The sequence below is a fragment of the Paroedura picta genome, chromosome 5 (genome assembly GCF_049243985.1).
Source record: "Paroedura picta isolate Pp20150507F chromosome 5, Ppicta_v3.0, whole genome shotgun sequence".
Lineage (NCBI taxonomy): Eukaryota > Metazoa > Chordata > Lepidosauria > Squamata > Gekkonidae > Paroedura > Paroedura picta.
Genome location: NC_135373.1, coordinates 76,802,038 through 76,822,293, shown reverse-complemented (window position 1 = coordinate 76,822,293; position 20,256 = coordinate 76,802,038). Strand labels below are relative to the sequence as shown.

General features: G+C 40.5%; 1 protein-coding gene across 10 annotated transcripts in view; it reads right to left on the bottom strand.

Annotated features, from left to right (window-relative positions):
- TMEM117 (transmembrane protein 117) overlaps positions 1 to 20,256 on the bottom strand; it is a 261,297-nt gene that overhangs the window by 113,113 nt on the left and 127,928 nt on the right. For all 10 annotated transcript variants that reach the window (XR_013231156.1, XM_077338614.1, XM_077338615.1 and 7 more), the window contains one exon: positions 4,507 to 4,604. Coding sequence is in view for 9 of the 10 variants with exons in the window: in XM_077338614.1 (XP_077194729.1) it covers positions 4,507 to 4,604 (98 nt within the window). In the remaining variant the exon portion in view is untranslated. The remainder of the gene's footprint in view (positions 1 to 4,506; positions 4,605 to 20,256) is intronic.

Here is a 20,256-nt window from a genome sequence, read left to right as displayed (position 1 = left end):
AACATATAGAAGAAGAGTTGGTTCTTATATACCATGCTTCTCTACCAGAACGAGTCTCAAAGCAGCTTACATTCACATTCTGTTTCCTCTCCCCACAACAGACACCCTGTGAGGTGGGTGAGGCTGAGAGATCCCTGATATTACTGCTTGGTCAGAACAGCTTTATCAGTGCTTTGGCAAACCCAAAGTTACCCAACTGGCCACATGTGAAGGAGGAATTGGGGAATCAAACCCAGCTTGCCAGATTAGAAGTCAGTACTCCTAACCACCACACCAAGTGGGATATATAAAATAATTGGTTTTAAAGAATAATTGCACTCTTTCATGCCCATCGACTTCAATGGTTTAGGAGGGTGAAAATGCATTGTTAATCTCATTAAACAGAAATGCAGTTTAGAATATCACTGTTTAAGCATATTTCAGATCATACCAATGGTGTTTTCCATGGTATATTCTCTATTTGGCAAAGTGTATATGCAAAGCTGCTTACATCATAGATTATTCTAGTAAGTAATTCAATTAAGAATGGAATACTAATGCCATATATTACCACCCAATTTTTAAAAAAATATTGTTGAGCCCCCCACACCCCCTGCTTATTAGAGTAACCCAATTCACTGTTAACTGAATATTTGGCACTTACACAATAAATAATATCTTTAATTAATAAAAAGGGGTGCCTAGGGCAATTTTATTTCATTGCCTGCAGCTAAAAATAAAGGCACTTATATTACCCTTTATGTTTTTAAACTTCAATTAGAGTAATTTTGATGATGAAAATAAATATTTCTTAATCTTAACCTAACAATGTTCAAAATTTTGTGGCTGGGTACTAGAAATGAAACATAGACTAACAAATGTCATGTTAAAGCAAAGTCTAAACAAAACATCTATGGGTAGTATTGTTTTATGTTTAAAAAATGAATGCAGAATTATGGCCTTTTTTTGTTACATCATTACAGCTATGGAAGACCAGAGTCAATGGATATGGAAACTCTAGAAGTCACTTAAGGCTTCTTCAAGCCAGTTGAGGAGGCCCATCTTGTCTTTAGGGCACTCCTCAAAATCTGGCGCCATAGGAGATTGCCTCGGTTTGCCTAGTGGTCAGCCCAGCCCTGATTAACCTTCACATATTTAAATCCTTTCCCAAAGACATCTAACAGAATACACTGTGTGACGGTGTATTTCATACTTTTTATATTGTTTGAAGGAGCCTGTTCTCCTGTCTGTCCAGTCAATACTAATGGCACTTTGCTGGGATGAAGCTCCATTGAATAAACTGGGAAATACTATTGAGTTTAGGATTACTACCTGTTGTAATATAGTCTTACGAAGGGCAAAGCCCATTGTATCCAATAATACAACAGGTGCTAGAGCTTGGCAGTGGGAAGAGGAAGGGGAGGAGTTATCCAGTCTGTAAGGGCATGGCGTTGAATGTGTATGTTGTGTGGGAGGTTGTGGTGGCGTGGTGGCAAATGAGGGCATGGGTGTCAAGAACCTGTGGTGTGGAAAAAGTTGAAAAAAGGTTGAAAAAAGTTATTTCAGTTCCAGTGTATCTCCAGCCATTTACTTGTTCACTATTTACAGTTTCAGGCTGTAAATATTTATTTAGATTTTCCTGCACTTTCCAGACTCACAGGACTGATGCTGGTCTGCCTGTCTGCACCCCAGAATACAAACAGTTGCTGGTAAGGGCTGGCCATAGCCCATAGCCCAGGAGGGACACACCACCACTCCCTCTCGACTGCTGGCAAAAATGGTTCCTTTGAAGGCTGGACTCTGAGGCATTGTACGATTTTTAAGTTCTATCTCCAAACCTCCAGGAATATTTCCAACTCAGGGGTAGCCAACCTCCAGGTGGGGCCTGGAGAGCTCCTAGAATTACAGCTCATCTGCAGAGTATAAAGATCTGTTCCCCAGGCAGAAAAGGCTACTTTGGAGAGGGTTGTGGTAGAGAAGAAACATTTGAGGCCTCGCACACAGATTGTTGTTGAATTGAAAGACTTGAGGCCTACTGCCCAGGGTTGTTGTGCAGATGAAGCAGGAGACAAAAGAACCAGTTTCATCTGCAGAATAACGCTGTGCAGTAGGCCTCAAATCTGCAGAGAGTTGCAAAGAAGAAAGACACATGGCTTGGCTGTGTCTAACCCTTGGCCAGAGCAGTATTTTAAGTGAGATTTTAAGGCTTTTCTGTGGCCTCCCTGTCAGCCAACTGTTTGGCAGAAGGGGAAGTTCCCCACCCTCAAAAGGAATGCCTTCAGGCTCCCCTGAGCCAGTTTGGTGTAGTGGTTAGGAGTGCGGACTTGTAATCTGGCATGCCAGGTTCGATTCTGCGCTCCCCCACATGCAACCAGCTGGGTGACCTTGGGCTCGCCACGGCACTGATAAAACTGTTCTGACCGGGCAGTGATATCAGTGCTCTCTCAGCCTCACCCACCCCACAGGGTGTCTGTTGTGGGGAGAGGAATGGGAAGGCGACTGTAAGCCGCTTTGAGCCTCCTTCGGGTAGGGAAAAGCGGCATATAAGAACCAACTCTTCTTCTTCTTCTTCTTCTTCTTCTTCTTCTTCTTGGAAAGGCCTCCCTCCCCTAAGTCAGGGCCTGTCAGAGGCTCCTTCGCAGCAGGCCTGAAGGGAGGGAGATGGGAGGGAGCACACTTACCAGCCTCCTGCTAACTCTGTCTGTGTTCTGAGGCAAAGTTACAGTTGAACATGACAGTTAGGACAGCCTTGGGGCAAAAAGGGGTGGTGCATCCTGTTCTCATCCCCCTTGGCAGCCATGCTGACCTTCTCTCCCTGTGGTGGTCAGGAGCAGACTGGCAGCCATGTCTCCTGATTGCCCTGGAACTCTGGTCTGTCCTGGTGAGGGCCCAATCAGAAGGCGCTTTGTGCCTTCCAATTGGCCCCTTTACTTGTCAGTCCGGGGCCAAGGGGCCAATCCAGGAGTTTTGATCCTGGGCTCAGCCCACCCCAACCCTTCTTACTGTTTTATTAAGAGGGACAGATGAAAGGTCGTTCCATGTATACTCTCCAGATAATTCATGATTTTATAAACCTTTCTCACAATGGCCTCTACTATAAGGGTTGTGGTCCTACACTGGGCACTACTCTGAAAAATCATGACACTTTTTGTGTGCTGCTCACTACTGTAAGAATCCTAAGTCAAAAGTCTGTGACCATTTGTAAAGGGCACTGCTATACCTGTTGTCTCCTGTCTGTCCACAGCCTCCGGCTCCTGCACGGATGACAGAAAACAAGGTCAGAGGCTGAGCTCCCGTGAAGTTATAAAGTCACCACAGAAAGCTCTGCAAGGAGCATCCACCAGAGCCTCTGTCTATCACCACAGTCTCCTGCCTGCACTTCCCATGTAAGATGCACAGAATAAAACAAGTCAACCGTGAGTTGCAGTAGTACTGTGCAGTCATGGCAGTAATGACTTCAGAGGAATACCCAGTTTTCTTCTGCCTGATTCTATTAAGAATCATGATCACAGAGAAATGAGAAAGGGTTGTTCTGGCTAATTAGAAGAGTCCTCTGTGGTCTTGTCTTCTATATTCGGCAGGGCCTGCAAAAGGGAGCTCCTCCACCAGGCATTTGCCTGAGACCGGCCACAGGCCTGAAGCAACCTGACCTCTCTAGGGAGTTTAGCTTGTTATGTTGTTATTGTTGTGATCACTGAAGTTGTTGTTTAGAACCTCTGTTGGGTTGTTATTGTTGTATATTGACTCGTTCCATGTATCCCCTATGATGTTGTATGTATGTAGCCATATGGAAGGGCGGTATAGAAATCAAATTAATTAATTAAATTAAATTAAAAGAAAATGTGTACCCAGTTTTCACAGTATTCAAGCTAACCTGGAGGTATTCTGCACAGAGCCAAGTAAAACATTTTAAAAAACGACCAGTTTAGACCGCTTTATTATATTACAATCGTTGTTCTGCATTGAATATAGTCTGTTGAAAAACTACATTGCAATGCTCTCTGCATGAAACAATTCATAGCCTTGCCCCTTGTAGTTTTGCCAACTCCACTTTGTTCTCTAATGCAGTCACTAATCTGCAAAACTAAGGAGCTTCTCTGCATGACTAATAGGTCATCCCAGGCAGGCAGAAGAGAAATGAATTGGTGAAAAGCATCTTTCAGAAACAATGCTTAAAAGACACATAAAGCACCAAAGAGGCAGTTCACCATGCAGAGCAAAATCAGTTTTGCGGAGTAAATTCATTCTTCTGTGCAGAGATCAGAAAAACAATGATGTATTTAGTGAGTTTTCATCAGCTTATCCATCATGCAGATGCAGCCCTGGAGCCCTGCTTTGTGGTCTTTCAGATGAATAAATTAATGGTGGCCAGATTCTTTGAGGTTGGAGTGCTGGTACAGAGAAACTACAAGAATCAAAGGATTACATATACTTTTAATCCTGATTCCGTATGAATCTGGGATAAACCTACCAGATTTTAGACAAGAATACAGACATTTTCAGTAACCCAGCCATATTGTTTCCTACCAGAATAAAACAATCCTGATATTCCCTCTTTTCCAGAAAGCTCTGGCAGACTTTCCCCAGTCAGGATAAGGCTTATCTTGAAGCATCATATCTGTAACCTGGAGAGGAAGAGAAAACAATACTGGCTGAGGCTAATGTAATTCACTGTAAATAAAACATTTTGACTATGAAGACTTGCTGGAATTTCATATTATGCACGATATTTGCATTTTTGCAAAAAATATTCCTAACCACCAGGCAATTTTGTTATGCAATCTGATTCTCTGCATGGTTGCTTGGTTGATTCTCTGATTCTACTAGTTTTATCTGGGCTTACTTTCAACTATGTGAGTACAGGATGTCACCGAAATCAATCCTTATGCCAAACCTGTCATATCAGAGCATCCCTCTACCATGTACAGTCAGAGCATAAAACACTGTACCTAAAATTGGAATTGTCCAGTCTATTGCCAACACAACTCCCATATTCATGCAGTAAATATTTTAGACATGAAAAGATGCAAGCGAGATAACATACTCAACCTTAAAGTAACTGTATTAGAAACTAAGAGATCTGAAGGCAAATCAAGGCATTGAGCAATAATATAAGTCAAGAGCAATAAAACACACAAAACCAACCAGTTCTAATGGGTTGTTGTGTTATCCTTGGGTAATGATTACCTAATCATTCTTTGCTTGCCTTGAGGATGTGGCAGTCCAGGACTGCAGTGTTACAGTGGCAGATGAATGCCCACCTGGGTACCTGAATGCCCACCTGGGACAGCTATTACATTTTAGCTTAATGGCTTGACAGTATCCAGGAGATGAACAAATGACTATTTCCTCACAGATAATTAATCTATCCAGATTTCCATATGCATCTGAGATACAAAAGGACTTCTGATTTTTATCTTGCAAGCCTAGGTCACTACATACGATCCAAAAGGTATGAGGACCTCAAGAAACTTTTAAAGGAGCCTGTATGGATGTCAAGGAAACTGTTATTCACTTGGGAAGTTTGTATTGTAAAACGAAAGTACAACTTTCTCTTTATTTTCACTTCAGAATTTTTTGGAATATGTGTCCTTCCTTCCTGCCATCTATTCACATATTTTCTGGGATGTTTTCCCCTATTATAGTGGTCCTAGTAGCCCAGACTAACTCAATCTCATTAGAGCTCAGTCAGACACTAAGGAGAGTTGGTACTTGGATGGGAGACCACCAAGGAAGGCTGGGACTGCTGTGCAGAGGAAGGCAATGGCAAACCAGCTTTGCTCACTACTGCCTTGAAAACTCTATAAAGTAGAACTTCATGAGATCATAATGAGTTGGTGAATCTATGGCATACTTATCACGTTGGCAACTTCCATACAGGATGCAGGCCTATAGTGACAAGAATTGGCTTGGCTGGGTTTGTATTCTCTTCGCGGGGTACTACACCACCTTGTATGAGGGTCAGTCAAAGTATTGCTACTAGGATTTCAGTTCATACATGCATCAGTTTAATCCAAACAAAACTATTTTCTCCAAGGAAACAGGATACTGACAGGGACTTATTATGAAGAAGGTTTAAGAAATTGAACACTGTGCTGGTGAGAAAAAGGCCAGGAAATCTGTGCTAAGGAATTTTTTCCCATCATGACAATACACTTGCTCATTCTTCAAGAGCAGTAAGGGTGGAACTATGAGAATTTTATTGGGAAACCTTACTCGATTCACCTACAGTTGTGATCTTGCCCTTTCAGACTTGTTTATGTCAAGAAACAATAGCTTCATATTTTGATGTTTTTGCTTAATAAAGGTTTGTATGATTTTGCATCAATTTTATTTTACTTACCCTCATATATTACATGCATTTTTAGTATACTTATGCCCATAAAACAAAGCTCAATACTTTTGCTGTCTGTAAATGAAGGAATTTGTAGAATACAGTTGGAATAGACCTTTCTAAAACAATGTGCAAAAAAGATGATAAACCAGGCTCACCCAACACAGACTTTAGAAGGTAGAATGTACTAAATTGATATTTGGTAAATATCTGGAGCTGTATTATCTCTACAAAATTATTACTGTGTACATGGTACATTGATGGGTAGAGTAAGAGGGCTGAATTACCATGTAGCTAAGTATGTCATATAGCACAGCAACACAGAAGAGTAGCCCCAATCCACAAAGATAAAAAGAACAGAACCTATGACTCTGAAATTGAATTTATTGAATAAAGTGCTTCCTTTCCATTTTGCACCTATTGATTCTATTCTCTCTGATCTCCAAAGAGATCAAAAGAGGTCACTGCTATAATTTTCTGAAAGCATCTCACTGTGAAGACATCATTCTTTCAATCCACTATGATGGCATCCTTTGAAATTTGCTATGACTAATAATGTTATTGCTGTGCCTTTATTACTTAACAAGAATGCTTTGACCATGCTTACTTCTGTCAGGAAACTAAAAATCCTACTATACCTTCTTTAGAAAGAAATAGCACTCTTGTGTCATTGAGAGCCAGCTTGGTGCGAGATCCAACTTGGTCTAGTTGAGAATGGCAGCCTTTAATCTGGAGAAATGGGTTTGATTCCCCACTCTTCCACATGCAGCCAGCTGGGTGACCTTGGGCTAGTCAAGTTCTGTCAGAGCTCTCTTAGGCTCATCTACCATACAGGGTAGTAAAAAGAGAGGGAGAAGAAGAAGGTTACTTCTTATATGCCGCTTTCCTCTACCTGAAGGAGTCTCAAAGCGGCTTACATTCGCCTTCCCTTGCCTCTCCCCACATCAGACACCCTGTGAGGTAGGTGAGGCTGAGAGAGCCCTGAAATTACTGCTCAGTCAGAACAACTTTATCAGTGCCGTGGCAAGCCCAAGGTCAGCCAGCTGGCTGCATGTGGGGAAGCACGGAATCAAACCCAGCTCGCCAGATTAGAAGTCCGCACTCCTAACCACTACACCAAGCTGGCTCTCTACAAAAAAAGAGCTTGTCATCTTATTGTACACCTCTAGATACCATTCAATTTGATTCTTCTGGGAGCATTTAGAGAACATGTAAACCAACAATGACCTTAAAAAATCATAATAGTAGAGTTTGGTGGTTTATCAAAATGGCTGCTGTATATGCTCACTACAGTGGCTATATCATTTACCAAAACAGCTGCCAAATTACGGCAGAAATTTCTGGAATTTGTGTGATTGATTGTCACAACACCTACTCTGCTTTATATTGAGATGATTTCCAAAAGTTCATCAATTTTATCCTTTGGTTTTTTGGTTGTATGGCTTTGGCTTTGCCCTAAGACTGTTATATAAATTACATTTTAAAAAATTAAAACAATAAACTACTGATTGCAGATTCCTCAACTCTTCTTTTCTTTCTCATACAATTATATTAAGACATGTATGCAAAGTATATAGCTCAAACTGGTTTACTATTCACCATTTCCACATTAGGGGACATACCTTCTTTCAACCTCACTTTGGATTTCCTTTGGAGTTGACTCTAGCATATCCACATTTGGGCCTTCCTCCCCTTACTTCCAAGGCTGAAATTCACAACATGTTTTCTGGACTGAGTCTGAAGGAAGCAGATTTTTGGGAATAAGGGGAGAAAGGGAGGAGGGAGGGAGGACAGTGACAGGGAAAGTGGTGTTTCCAAACTACTCAAAATGTTCGGCATGTGTACCTGATTGTACACATCTCCACATTGGGCAGTCCTGAATTAGACCCCATTAGACCACACTTGAAAAGATGGAATCCAGTTTTCTATGGATTCCTTTGCAATAGGGCAAGTGAGGGGACAATTCAGGACTCTGCCTGAAGAAGCAAATTTTAGTGCAGAAAGGGATGAAAAAGTCGACCCTTTAAAAATACAAATCTGAACAGTATCACTAGTGCCAAAACAGTCTCCCTGTAAGTTAGCACTACTATGAGATAAAAATAAGACTGTGTCTGGGACCTTTACAGCATGGAAGGCTCTGTACCGGGTTGCCTCCCTGTGTTTGTGCCAGGGCAGGTTGCCCCTCCTCTTCCTGCTTCCACACAGGGGAGCATTTGGCCCATTGCATCTCATCTGCCCCAGCTTTGTGGTCCTGCACAGCAACTAGAGCAGCAAGTTTCCACTGCACTGTGGGGTGGTGGGGACCTTTTGTTTGTTTAAGAACATGATATTGTGTACCAATGTAATACCATGTTATTAAACAAACAAAAAAAATGTCCCAGGTGGTGGGGAGGAGCTAGGCCTGAATGGACCAACTCTTCCCTTCCTGATGATGTTGGCCTAAAATAGGCCTCATTGCCACTTGGAACAAAAAAGGGAATGCAGATATATTCACATTCCCTTGCCATGGGGTAAATAAGGACCCGAGTCACACCACACCTAGGATGGCCCTGGGCCGGGGCTGACATCATGCAGAACTGGGAATCTGCCCCACTACCAGATAACTGGTGCAGAAAAGATCTGGGAGAACCAGTGTGATGTCCTGACTAAAGGGAAATACAGATTCACTTCTTCACAATGTTATGAAGTTTGCTGGCCTTACTCATTTCATAAGGTCGTTGTGAAGATAAAATGGTTATGAGCAACATATACATTATACTCTCTACCTCAAACCTGCAATGTACACTACTCTTTGCTTCAAATCTGCTCTGTAAATGCAACTTTAACATACAGAATAATGATTCTAATCTCCAGGTTAGTCAGTTTGGAACATAAACAGGTGTGCAAGTAGAAGCTTTAAATATAGCTGCATGGAAACAACTGAGGTGTTTGGATGCTTCACTAAGCATGACATTTTGACATCACTACAAAACATCAGCACTAAAGTGGTGAAAACCATAAGTTACTCATAGAGAATCAGTAACATGGGACTAGGTTTGGAGCTGTCACATGACCAGGTTAGTAACTTATTAATGGAAGTGTAAGAAAGCATTCATAAAAATGGCTTCAGAAGTTTGTCTTCATTTCAGTGCCTTACTTAGCATGAACAAAATGAGGGAGAAAGAAGGCTATAAATCCATAGGAAGCAATGTAAAAATGCCTAAAAATATGGAACAGTTCTAGTCAGTGACTGTGTAAGTAGTCAGTATATTTACTATATATCCATCACTGGAGGGGAGGGGGAGAGTCTAGCTCTCTAGTATGTCATATTAGCTGCGTAAGTGAAAACAGGCTTTGATTCCCTGCCACAGACTGTAACAGAATATGGAACAAAAATTCCACCTTGTTTTACCTCAGGCCTTTGGAAGGAAGGCCACCTAAATTCAACATGTCTGACATGCTACATAAACCTATGAAAACCTATATGATACCCTTTCCATCTAACCCAGAAGATAGCAGCATATGTGAGCAGCACAACATCAGGAGAAATCCCAGCTCTGCTCTCATTGCTACCATCCAAGGAAGTGAAGCTTGTGAGGCTTACATACCGAAGACCATATGCCATCTGTGATCTATTCCCACCCTTGATGCCAGTGAGAATTAAGCAGGCAGAGCAAAGATGAAACCCACACAGTGTTCTCTTATGAGATATTTTTGCAAAAAAAAAATGAAAATGCTTATTCTAATTTTAATGCTCATATTTAAATAGGCCATCTGTCAATCTGCATCAAAGCCCTAGTTATACACAGATTATGGGTATTTTTTAAAAGAATTAGGAATTGGAACCAGTATTAGTCAAACTTATTTGATTATGCTCATCTTTGGGATATTCAAAAGCCATATGTTAGGGGAGAACTTTTCCTAAAATTGTAATGAGAGTTATTTAGCCCTTTCATTCTGGATCATAAACAAAAGACTAAAATAATAAATCCAAAATGTTCAGCAATGAAAGAGAGATCAAAACTGATGACTGATCTTTTCAGATTAGAAATTTTATCTGCTGGAAAATCATACGCTCTTGTGTGATTCACTAGACTAAAAAAAATCTTTAAATATATGCTTTATTTACTGTATATTAACTTAATGAGTCAAGAATCCATAGCTCATTAAATGCTTTGAACAATCTGTCATGATTGGCACTGACCTAGATGTCAATTGTAACAGGCACACCACCAGACAGGACTGATGTATTCCTGGATCATTTTGTCCCAGTTTCTGTGAAGAAGTGTCAACAGGTTCCTGGGATCAAGAAGGCTACTACTTGTATTCTAGATACTTGCTTATCCTGGTTGCTTAAATCATGTAAGGACCACATCATCAAACGCTTAGTATTTATGATAAAACAGTCACTACCTGAAAGCACCCATGGCCACTGAAAGAGGCGTTTTTTCATCTGCTACTTTAAAAATCATCCCTACAGAAATATGATGTGGCCAGTTATTGCCCAGTTCACAGGTTAACTGACTTTTCCTGGTAAAGTGACTGAGAAAGCAGTAGAAGACCAACTCCAGGTATGATACCCAGCTCTATACATCCTTATCCAAATGCACTTGTGATGCACCCGGAGTCCTGAATAAATGCCTGGCTGCTGTGGTAAATTGGCTAAGAGTGAACAAATTGAAGCTGAATTCTGGAAAGAGAGAGCAATGATGGCTGGGAAGGCAGAGATCTTGATGGACACAATGTTCCCAAGTTTTAATGGAGTTCAGCTGGCCCTTGCCAACTCAGTTAAGAACCTTGGGGTTACACTGGAGCCACTGGTTGCAAAAGGCTTTCTTTCATCTCACCTTAGCCCATGAGATGACCCCATATCTTGATACATCTGGCCTGGCCACCTGGATCCATGCCACAGTAACATCAAGACTAGAGCACTCTAATGCACTGTATATTGGTCTCCCCTCAAAATCAATTCAAAAACTTCAGCTGATGAAGAATGCCATGTCTCAGCTACTATTGGGAGTTGGATGGTACATGAATATTATTCCATCCTGCAGGCTGTTCACCGGCTGCCCATCAGTTCCCAGGCTAAATATAAGGTATTCACTATCACATACAAAGCTGTTTGTGGCCTTGGACCCTTATATCTGTGAACTCCTCGCCCTACTTTCTGCCATGACAGCTTTACTGATCAGAAAAAGAGCTGGTTTTTTGCACCCTGCTTTTTACTACTCAAAGTAGTCTCAAGGTGGCTTACAATTGCCTACTCTTTTTATAACAGACGTCCTGTGAGGTAGGTGAGGCTGAGAAGAAGAAGAAGAGTGTGTTCTTATATGCTGCTTTTCTCTACCCGAAGAAGGCTCAAAGTGGCTTACGGTCGCCTTCCCATTCTTCTCCCCACAACAGACACCCTGTGAGGTGGGTGAGGCTGAAAGAGCCCTGATATCACTGCTCAATCAGAACAGTTTTATCAGCGCCGTGGCAAGCCCAAGGCCACCCAGCTGGCTGCATGTGGGGGAGTGCAGAATCGAACCTGGCGAGCCAGATTAGAAGTCTGCACTCCTAACCACTACACCAAACTGGCTCAGAGAATTCTGAGAGAATTGTGGCTGGCTCAAGATCACTCAACTGGCTGCATGAGAAGGAAAGGGGAATCAAAAACAGTTCTCCAGATTAGAGGCCACTGTTCTTAACCACTACACCAGGCTGGCTTCTGCAGTGACAACCTGCAAATGAGCAAAATCAATAACTGCCCATACATATGTCTTCTCCCTTGTGGCTCCCATCATAAAGAATGGCCTGCCTGAGGAGGCTCTCATGGGTTGCTGTACTCGCAAAACTGAATTATTCAAGCGAACTTTTGAAAACAGAATTGTGGTGTACTAAATATTTCATAAAATTACTTGGAAAAATTATCAGGGACTCTGGTCAATGCTGTTGTATACAACCTGCTTAATTATTATAATGATTATAATGTATTATTTACTGATTTTTATAGACAACCCCTCTCTGCAAACAGGCTTGAGGTGGTTCACAACGTATTAACATTCTGATTAAAATACAATAAAAATAGTAAAAGCAATAAATATCCTATGGTGCTCCAATCATCCCACATCTCAGCCTTTTGTGGTGGGATGATAGGAAGAGGTGATCTAGGATCCTACTATGGAATTTTGCCTCATTTAATGTGTTATGTTAATAGTTAAATTTAGCTTCAGTTCTCTTTTTATATTTCTGGTTGGTTTTCAGATCTTCATCCTATCATATTGTTTATTGAAGGTCCCATCCATTGATTGTATTGACTCACTCTGTGTAATCTGCCTTGAGTACAAGTGAGAAAGGCAGACTATAAATAATGTAAATACATAAAATATATATGTAGAGACAGGTCTGCTTTCCAATTATATGATTTTAGTAGCAGAGGACAAGTCTTGAACTATTTTCATTAATGCAGTTCTGCTGATGTCTGTCAGCCTTTTAAGATTAAGGAACAATTTGGGAAACAAGTATCAATCTTTAAGCACCCCCATGAATAATCTATGGTATTATTAAAGATAAATGCAGGAATTGTGAAAATACAGAAGTAGCACATACTTCTGTTTGATTAAAAACACATTTGCTATCAGCTGCAAGCGCATATATTAACCATATTTCTATAAACTCTAATTCTCCTTTGTCATTTTCATTTCTCTTTGCATTTAGCAATCAAGTACCTCAAAGGAAAGTCAGTCCAAAATCTGATATGCATTGATGACCTAAATCTCTTTGACATATCCCCACCTGGCCAACAGCTCCTAGTTCACAGATTCCTTTTCCATTAAAAAAATCCTAAAAATCAGACTTTATCCCGTTAAAGAAGGGACGGATCAGAAAACCTTTCTTCGATGGATGATGCTATCCATTGTACTGATTACAATTCACAAAAACTTATATATGTGTGTAATATATTGCAGTGTGCTTTTAAATTTTAGAGCTCATAGCAGTACATGTACATTGACACTCAACCACAGCAAAGATGACAGAAATATGTTAACTTATAAATTTATTCACACTTCTCTCTCCCATTCTATTTAACATGTTCATGGGCCCTCTAGCCCAGTATTTTGGGTGGGTTGGGCTGGGATGCCAGCAATATGCCAGCTCTACTTCCTAAAGGATGGCCAGCTGGACTTTCCCCCAGAAACATTTGCCAGATGCTTGGAAGCTGTGATGGTCTGACTTAAGCAGAGTTATCTGAAACACAACCCCTTCAAGATGGGAGTCCTGTGGCTGGATAGTAAAGGACCAGGTGAGGAAATGTGACAGCCCTGCCTAGATGATGTACAGCTTAGAGCTGCACATTCTGCTAGGAATTTGGGCATGATCTTTGACATTTTCTTGTCAATAGAGGTACAGGTCACTATGGCAGCTCAACTGGATTTTACCATCATCACCAAAGCTGCTACAGCCCAACCTGGTTCCAGAATACCTAGTCACAGTGATTAAAGTGACAGTCACCTCTAGACTGGACTTTAGTAATGTGCCCTTTACATTCCTTTCTTTGATGCTGATCCAGAAATTGAAAGTGGTCCAGAACACAGCGGAATGACTCCTGACTCATACACCATAAGGGAACCACAGCCAGCCTGCCTTGAAGCATCTGCACTGGTTCTCAGTTGAATTCTTAAATCCGTTTTAAGGTATTGGTGTTAACCTTCAAGGTTATACATGTTCAGGGCCTGGCATACCTTAGGGACTGCTTGGATGACTATGCCCCGCAAAGGACATTAAGAGTGCCTAATTTGAACAAATTACTGATCCCTGGTCCAAAAGAAGTACGTCTAACCTAAAACAGGCCAGGACCTTTTTACTCCTGAACCCAACCTGACAAAATTAGCTCCTGGAAGAGCTAAGGGCCCTGATGGAACTAAGTCAGTTCTTCAGAGCCTGTAAGATTGAGTTCTTTTGCCAAGCAAGATGACTCTGGACCCCCTACATGGCTATTCCCCTCACCCCCTCACCAAGGATTGTATACTCCTAAATGAACCAATTTTTGACAGACAGCTGATATGATAGTTTTAAGATTGTATGTTTTTAAAGTTTCTATAAGGTAAAGGTAAAGGTATCCCCTGTGCAAGCACCGAGTCATGTCTCACCCTTGGGGTGACGCCCTCTACGTTTTCATGGCAGACTCAATACAGAGTGGTTTGCCAGTGCCTTCCCCAGTCATTACCGTTTACCCCCCAGAATTCTGGGTACTCATTTTACCAACCTCGGAAGGATGGAAGGCTGAGTCAACCTTGAGCCGGCTGCTGGAATTGAACTCCCAGCCTCATGGACAGACAGCTTCAACTAGCATTTCTGCTGCCTTACCACTCTGTGCCACAAGAGGCTCCTAAAGTTTCTATATTATATTTAAAATCATATTTATTATGTATGTTTTATGAATTAATGTTTGAAGCCTCCCTGAGCTGGCTGGCTGGGAGAGGAGGGGTATAAATTGAAAAACAATTTCAATAAATGAATTTACCGTTTTTGGAGTTGTGAAAAATGCCTTCAGATTTAGCTTCCTGAATGCTCTAAATTAATGAATCTCTGCGTTCATCATTGTTATATACACTAGAAGCCATATGTAAAGTAATATTAATGATAAAACTTAATTCTGTGCAGGAATGTGTGCTTGGAGAAGGCTTAGGATATTCTTATATTGTAGAAGTGTGGAACAGATCTTCTTCCAGGAGAAAACCCGATTAAATTACTTCTCCAGGAAGATTTCAGACAGCATTAAGAAATATAGGAGCTGGCACTTGGAATTTACCCTTAATGTTTCTGCTTATTCTGTTTGTATGTTCAATGTCTTTAATACATTTAATGGTGAGATCAAATTTATCATAGGCATTCGCAGTCAGGGCCCAGTGTACCTGAGGGACCGCCTCCCTGCCTATGCCCCCAAAAGAGCTCTGCACTCCACCACCACCAACCGGCTAATGGTTCCAGGCCCTAAAGAAGTCCGCCTGGCCTCAACCAGGGCCAGAGCATTCTCTGTCCTGGCCCCCACCTGGTGGAATGAGATCCCAGAGGAGATCAGGGGCCTGACATAACTTAAACAGTTCCGCAGGGCCTGCAAAAAGGAGCTCTTCCACCAGGTATTTGGTTGAGACCAGGCATAACCAACAGCAAATGAAGGGCCCCTGCTCCCCCCACTCCAGAACTCCACCAGAGCGCTCCGGACCTGTTGTGCCATTGTACTGTTGCACTGTTGTGCTGTTACAACTTTATTTGTTGTATTATTTAATTGTTACAACCACTGTTGTTAATATTATTGTTGATTATTAATGCAGACTGTTTCATGTATGTTCATAAGTTCAATGTAAACCGCCCTGAGCCCCCGGGGAGGGTGGCAAATAAATAAATAAATAAATAAATAAATAAATAAATAAATAAATAAATAAATAAATAAATAAATAAATAAATAAATAAATAAATAATACAGCACAACTGGCAATAGCAGACCCTTCTCAGACAGAGAGAATGAGGAACATTTGCTCATTTCAGCAGATTAATGGATCTCACCTCACAAAATATGCCAATGAATTTTTCTTATGAAAAAAAAGATCATTTCAATTTCCACACAGGAATTTTATTTTGGGATTTAGAGGCTAAAATAAATGCAAAAGTTTGGAAGAAAAAAAAATTAGTTTGGTCTGTTTTCTTAGATGTTATGAAGGACTATATTATGTTTATTTAGAGTGATTCTATGCTGCCTCTTCTGCTTACTATTAAAAACTACACATAAAACACACAAGCCAATAAAACAGAACTCGGTTTACATCATCAGCATAAAATCTATCCATAAATGGAAGTCAATCCTTTTAAAGCCAATATTATGTAAAAGCCTGGGGTAAAACATCAGGGAAATAGATCTGTTCTCTCACTTTTAATCTTTAGGAGGTAGTTGAAGACAGTTTTATTTAGGACTTCATTTGACTAATTTAGTTTTTATTTACTGGCAGTCCTAATTGGGATTTTAAATTGTGGTCATTTATGTGCTCTTTATAACCATGGCTTTATTTACATTGTAAGCTACCTTGTGTTCTGCAAGACAGAAAGGCAGATGTGATGAGCTGCACTTTAAAAGCTCATAAGTACTGTGTAAGCATGTAGTGGAGTGTGAAGAGTTAATATCTCAGAAAGCCCTGACTGACAGAGTGCTCAAAAGGAATTTGATTAGTTAGCATCAATTGAGCAGAAAGACTTGAAAATTGACTGCTGAATTCAGCTTACTGCTGAGAACAGTAGCCATTGAGTTCTCAGTTTAGCCCTGAATGAAGAAAATGTAACATTGACAAATGACTGGGAAGGTAGGCAAGGAGGAGTGGGAAGATCAGTGAAGATTTAGGCCAGGAAAAGGGATAGATTTTCTAGTTAGACAAGTGATTCTCTTTCCAATTGATAAGGGAGATATCTGTGAAGAGTGGAGTGATACTTTGTATGATCAAAGAAAGAACTTGGGTGCTTGTTAATGTATCCCTGTCTTCTGAAACCTGAATAGCTAAACTCAAGGAAGTATACAGGAGTTTTTAGGAAAGGCTGAAACTAAAGCCTCTCATCTCAAAGATTCTAAGACTGTGTGAAAAGTTTAAAACTGTCAGTTGCTGGAAACATATGAAGTGTATGGAGACCGGAAGTGAGACCACAAGCCACAGCCAATCAATACTGAGAGGAAGTGAGATCACAAGCATCAACTAATCAACACTGAGACAGGAAGTGAGAACACAAGCCCCAGCAAATCAACACTGACACAGGAAGTGAGATCACAAGCCATATCAAGTTAACGCAGACATTTTGCCCTTGATTTCACCTGACATTTTCTCCTGTTGTATTGAATAAAAAATGTATTTATTTTTGAATGTTATAAAACCTCTTGCATTCTTTAAGTAACGAGGATGTTCTTGTCTCTTCCCTTATGTTCCTGGGCTGAGGCAGCATAAGAATACAATTACATCATAGGGTGGGATAGCTGTATCTTCAGGAAAGAAAAAAAACAGATAAGATGGCTGCTCATTCAGAAATGAAGAGAAAAATGGAGGGGAAATCCTATATCTGAGGGTGGGAACAGGCTGAGATCATCATAGAATAAATATTTAAAATAAATAAAATCAAAAGATGTTCTTCACCTTTGCACCTAAAAAGTATATTAGGCACAAGGTGAGCCTCATAAAGATATAGTATCATCACAGAAAATGCCTTGCCTTAGTCACCATCCAGCTCAACTTTGAAGGTAGGGCATAGAGAGCAGACCTTGATAAGCAGATAATTGGTGGGCTGTGTGCCATTAGAGGAGATGGTCCTTCAGGTATCCTGGCCCCAAACCATTTAAAGCCTTAAAAGTAAAAACAGCACTTGGAATGGGTAGTCACTGCTGACCTTTCAGCCCAAAAGTGATATGATTCCTGTAACCAGCCCTGACAGTATCCTGCCCGCTACATTTTAGACTAATTGAAATTTCTGAACCATTTTCAAAGGCAGCTCCATACAGAGCACAGTATAGTAATATAGGTTGGGTGTAATCAGAGAATGGATCACTGTGGCCAGTTTAGTCTGTTCAAGTAATGTTGCTTTCAGGTGAACACAATGTAATGACTTGGCAAAAATTTCATCATTAAAAAATATATGTAAAAACACTTAATGATACTATAGCCTTTAAAAACTGTAACTTGCTCCATTTAATATTACTGACCCTATGCAAGCTCTACTGATTTTAGTACAGGCTGCAAAGCAGTAGAGTGGCAGATTGTCCTTCATTACACTAAACAGTAACATTTGCAAGAAACAAGTTTATTGCTATGTGGATTTTTGTCCATTTTCAAACTTTAGTTCTTGAAGACACATTCTGAAACTTATTTTACATGCTAGAAGGATACATTTAATTACTAAATGATCAATTATTTCAAATACACACTTTTTATGAATGGTATTCAAGCAGGTGATAATATTGGAGAGGAGCAAAAACTATTAAATGCCTTCCCCCATAAGAAACAGCTGATCTTTTTCATCTCATAGCTCAGGCATTTATTTTAAGTCCTATCATCAGATCGATATCGGGTCACTTGCAGCTAAATTGGCCTAAGTAGAGGTAGGCATTAAAGGGATGCATTCAATAAAGAAAAAAAATCCAATTACCTTTTGCATTAGAGGAATCAAATTCATTTGCTGTTGCTGGTCAAGGACAATAATTTGAATGCTGGTCCACCAAAGGAAGTGCTTGACATTGTCATGATACACATAGCATGGGTGTGGTTGAACAGAAACTATGTCATAATATATTTTATGGCTTCCACCAATGTTGGCAACAAAAAAAAAATAAGATTGCTCCATTTAACTGAAAGAGATTCGTGTGTGTCTATAACTGTGTGCACAAGTGATACTTGCATAAGAAGGTGCCATCACACACAATGAACCATGTGATTTTTCATTGTTAAATCGAGGGGTGCTAAACATCTTTTTAAAAATAAGCCTCCACCTATGCTGTCTGCTTTGAGGAAGATGGAAGGAACTGCTCAATCCTGGCTGTTGGTGTTTTTAGGCAGAACTTCATTTTGTTGCTGCAGATTTTGGGTGGCTGTGATGGAGAAGTGGATCATGATGTAACTCAGCCAGCAGCACCTTCACCCATAGCCTCCTATGCACTTGCCCAAGAGTGGGGCCAAACAAAGGGAGGGGGATTGGTGCCTGTGAAAATGGGATGATGTGAATAGGGAAAGAGGAGGAGGGGAGCACTACCAGGCAACAGGAGACAGCTGTAGCTACTGCTATGTCCACTTGAAATAGAGATTGGGGGGAGTGTTTGAGATTAAAGAGAGGGTTCTTAATGAGCCATTTGTCAGACTGCTGTGGCTACAAGATAGGCAATGGCAAGCCTGGCGGTCAGATTGCTCCTAGTTTCAGCCAGAGATTGATCAGTTGATAACAAGCTCACAATGACGACACTCACAGTGAATCAAGATCTGAAGGAAAAAATCTTCCATAAATAACGTTATGTCTTCCCCACCTGTAACGCAATGAATACTTTAAAAAATGCAGAAATCAGAAAGTAGGATGGGAGGGTGGAAGGTGGGATTAAAATCCATCACTAGAGACATGGAAAAAAGGGCAGTTAGAGTGATGGAGGGAAGCAGCGAATGTATGAATTCCCCACCAAAGAAATCCGAGTTAAATACCCGCAGAAAATTTGAAAGCACTGCACCTGAGGATTCAGAAAACATTTGGTAAGCGAGAGTGTGATACAAATTTCCTTCTGAATAGGCAAATTTATATGGGGAAATGTTTCCTTTCCTTTTATCATGAAAACCGCAGATACAGGTGAAAACACTACTGCGGAAATGGTCATAACAGCCAAAAACCAGGTGCCATCATGAGTGAGAGCTCTACACGTTTGTAGGAGTTGTTCCCACATACAAAATATTTATTATATTGTTCTCCTTTGGGGCCACTCTAGCCATATCAGAGCTCCCCCTAAAGTGAGAAATCAGCTAAAACAATTTTTTTAATAGAAAAGCAACTTGAAATTAGAATCTGAACCAGACAAAGAAAAAGTTTAATCAGAAGAAATGAATCAAAGTAATAAAAGTGGATTAAAAAATATTTATCCAGCTCTTGTTCTCAAAAATCCAATGGTGGGGGGGCATTCTTCTGTCACTGAGAGAGCAAGCCTAAGCAGGTATCCTCAGAAGTAAGCCCTGTTTTATTCAGTGGAGAATACCCCCAGGTAAGTGTTTTTAAGATTGCTGTCTGGACTGTCTATGGATGAAAATCTATATAATGCTGTATAGTTGTTTATTCGTTTATTTACCATTAAAATCTGATACAATTAATACAATCAGGACAAATTGTTAGCGGCAGCAGTCAATACCCAACTTCGATGTGTTTTAACAAACACATCAGCTATTTTCATACTGCCTTTATATTTCATTTTAATACCTGGTTGC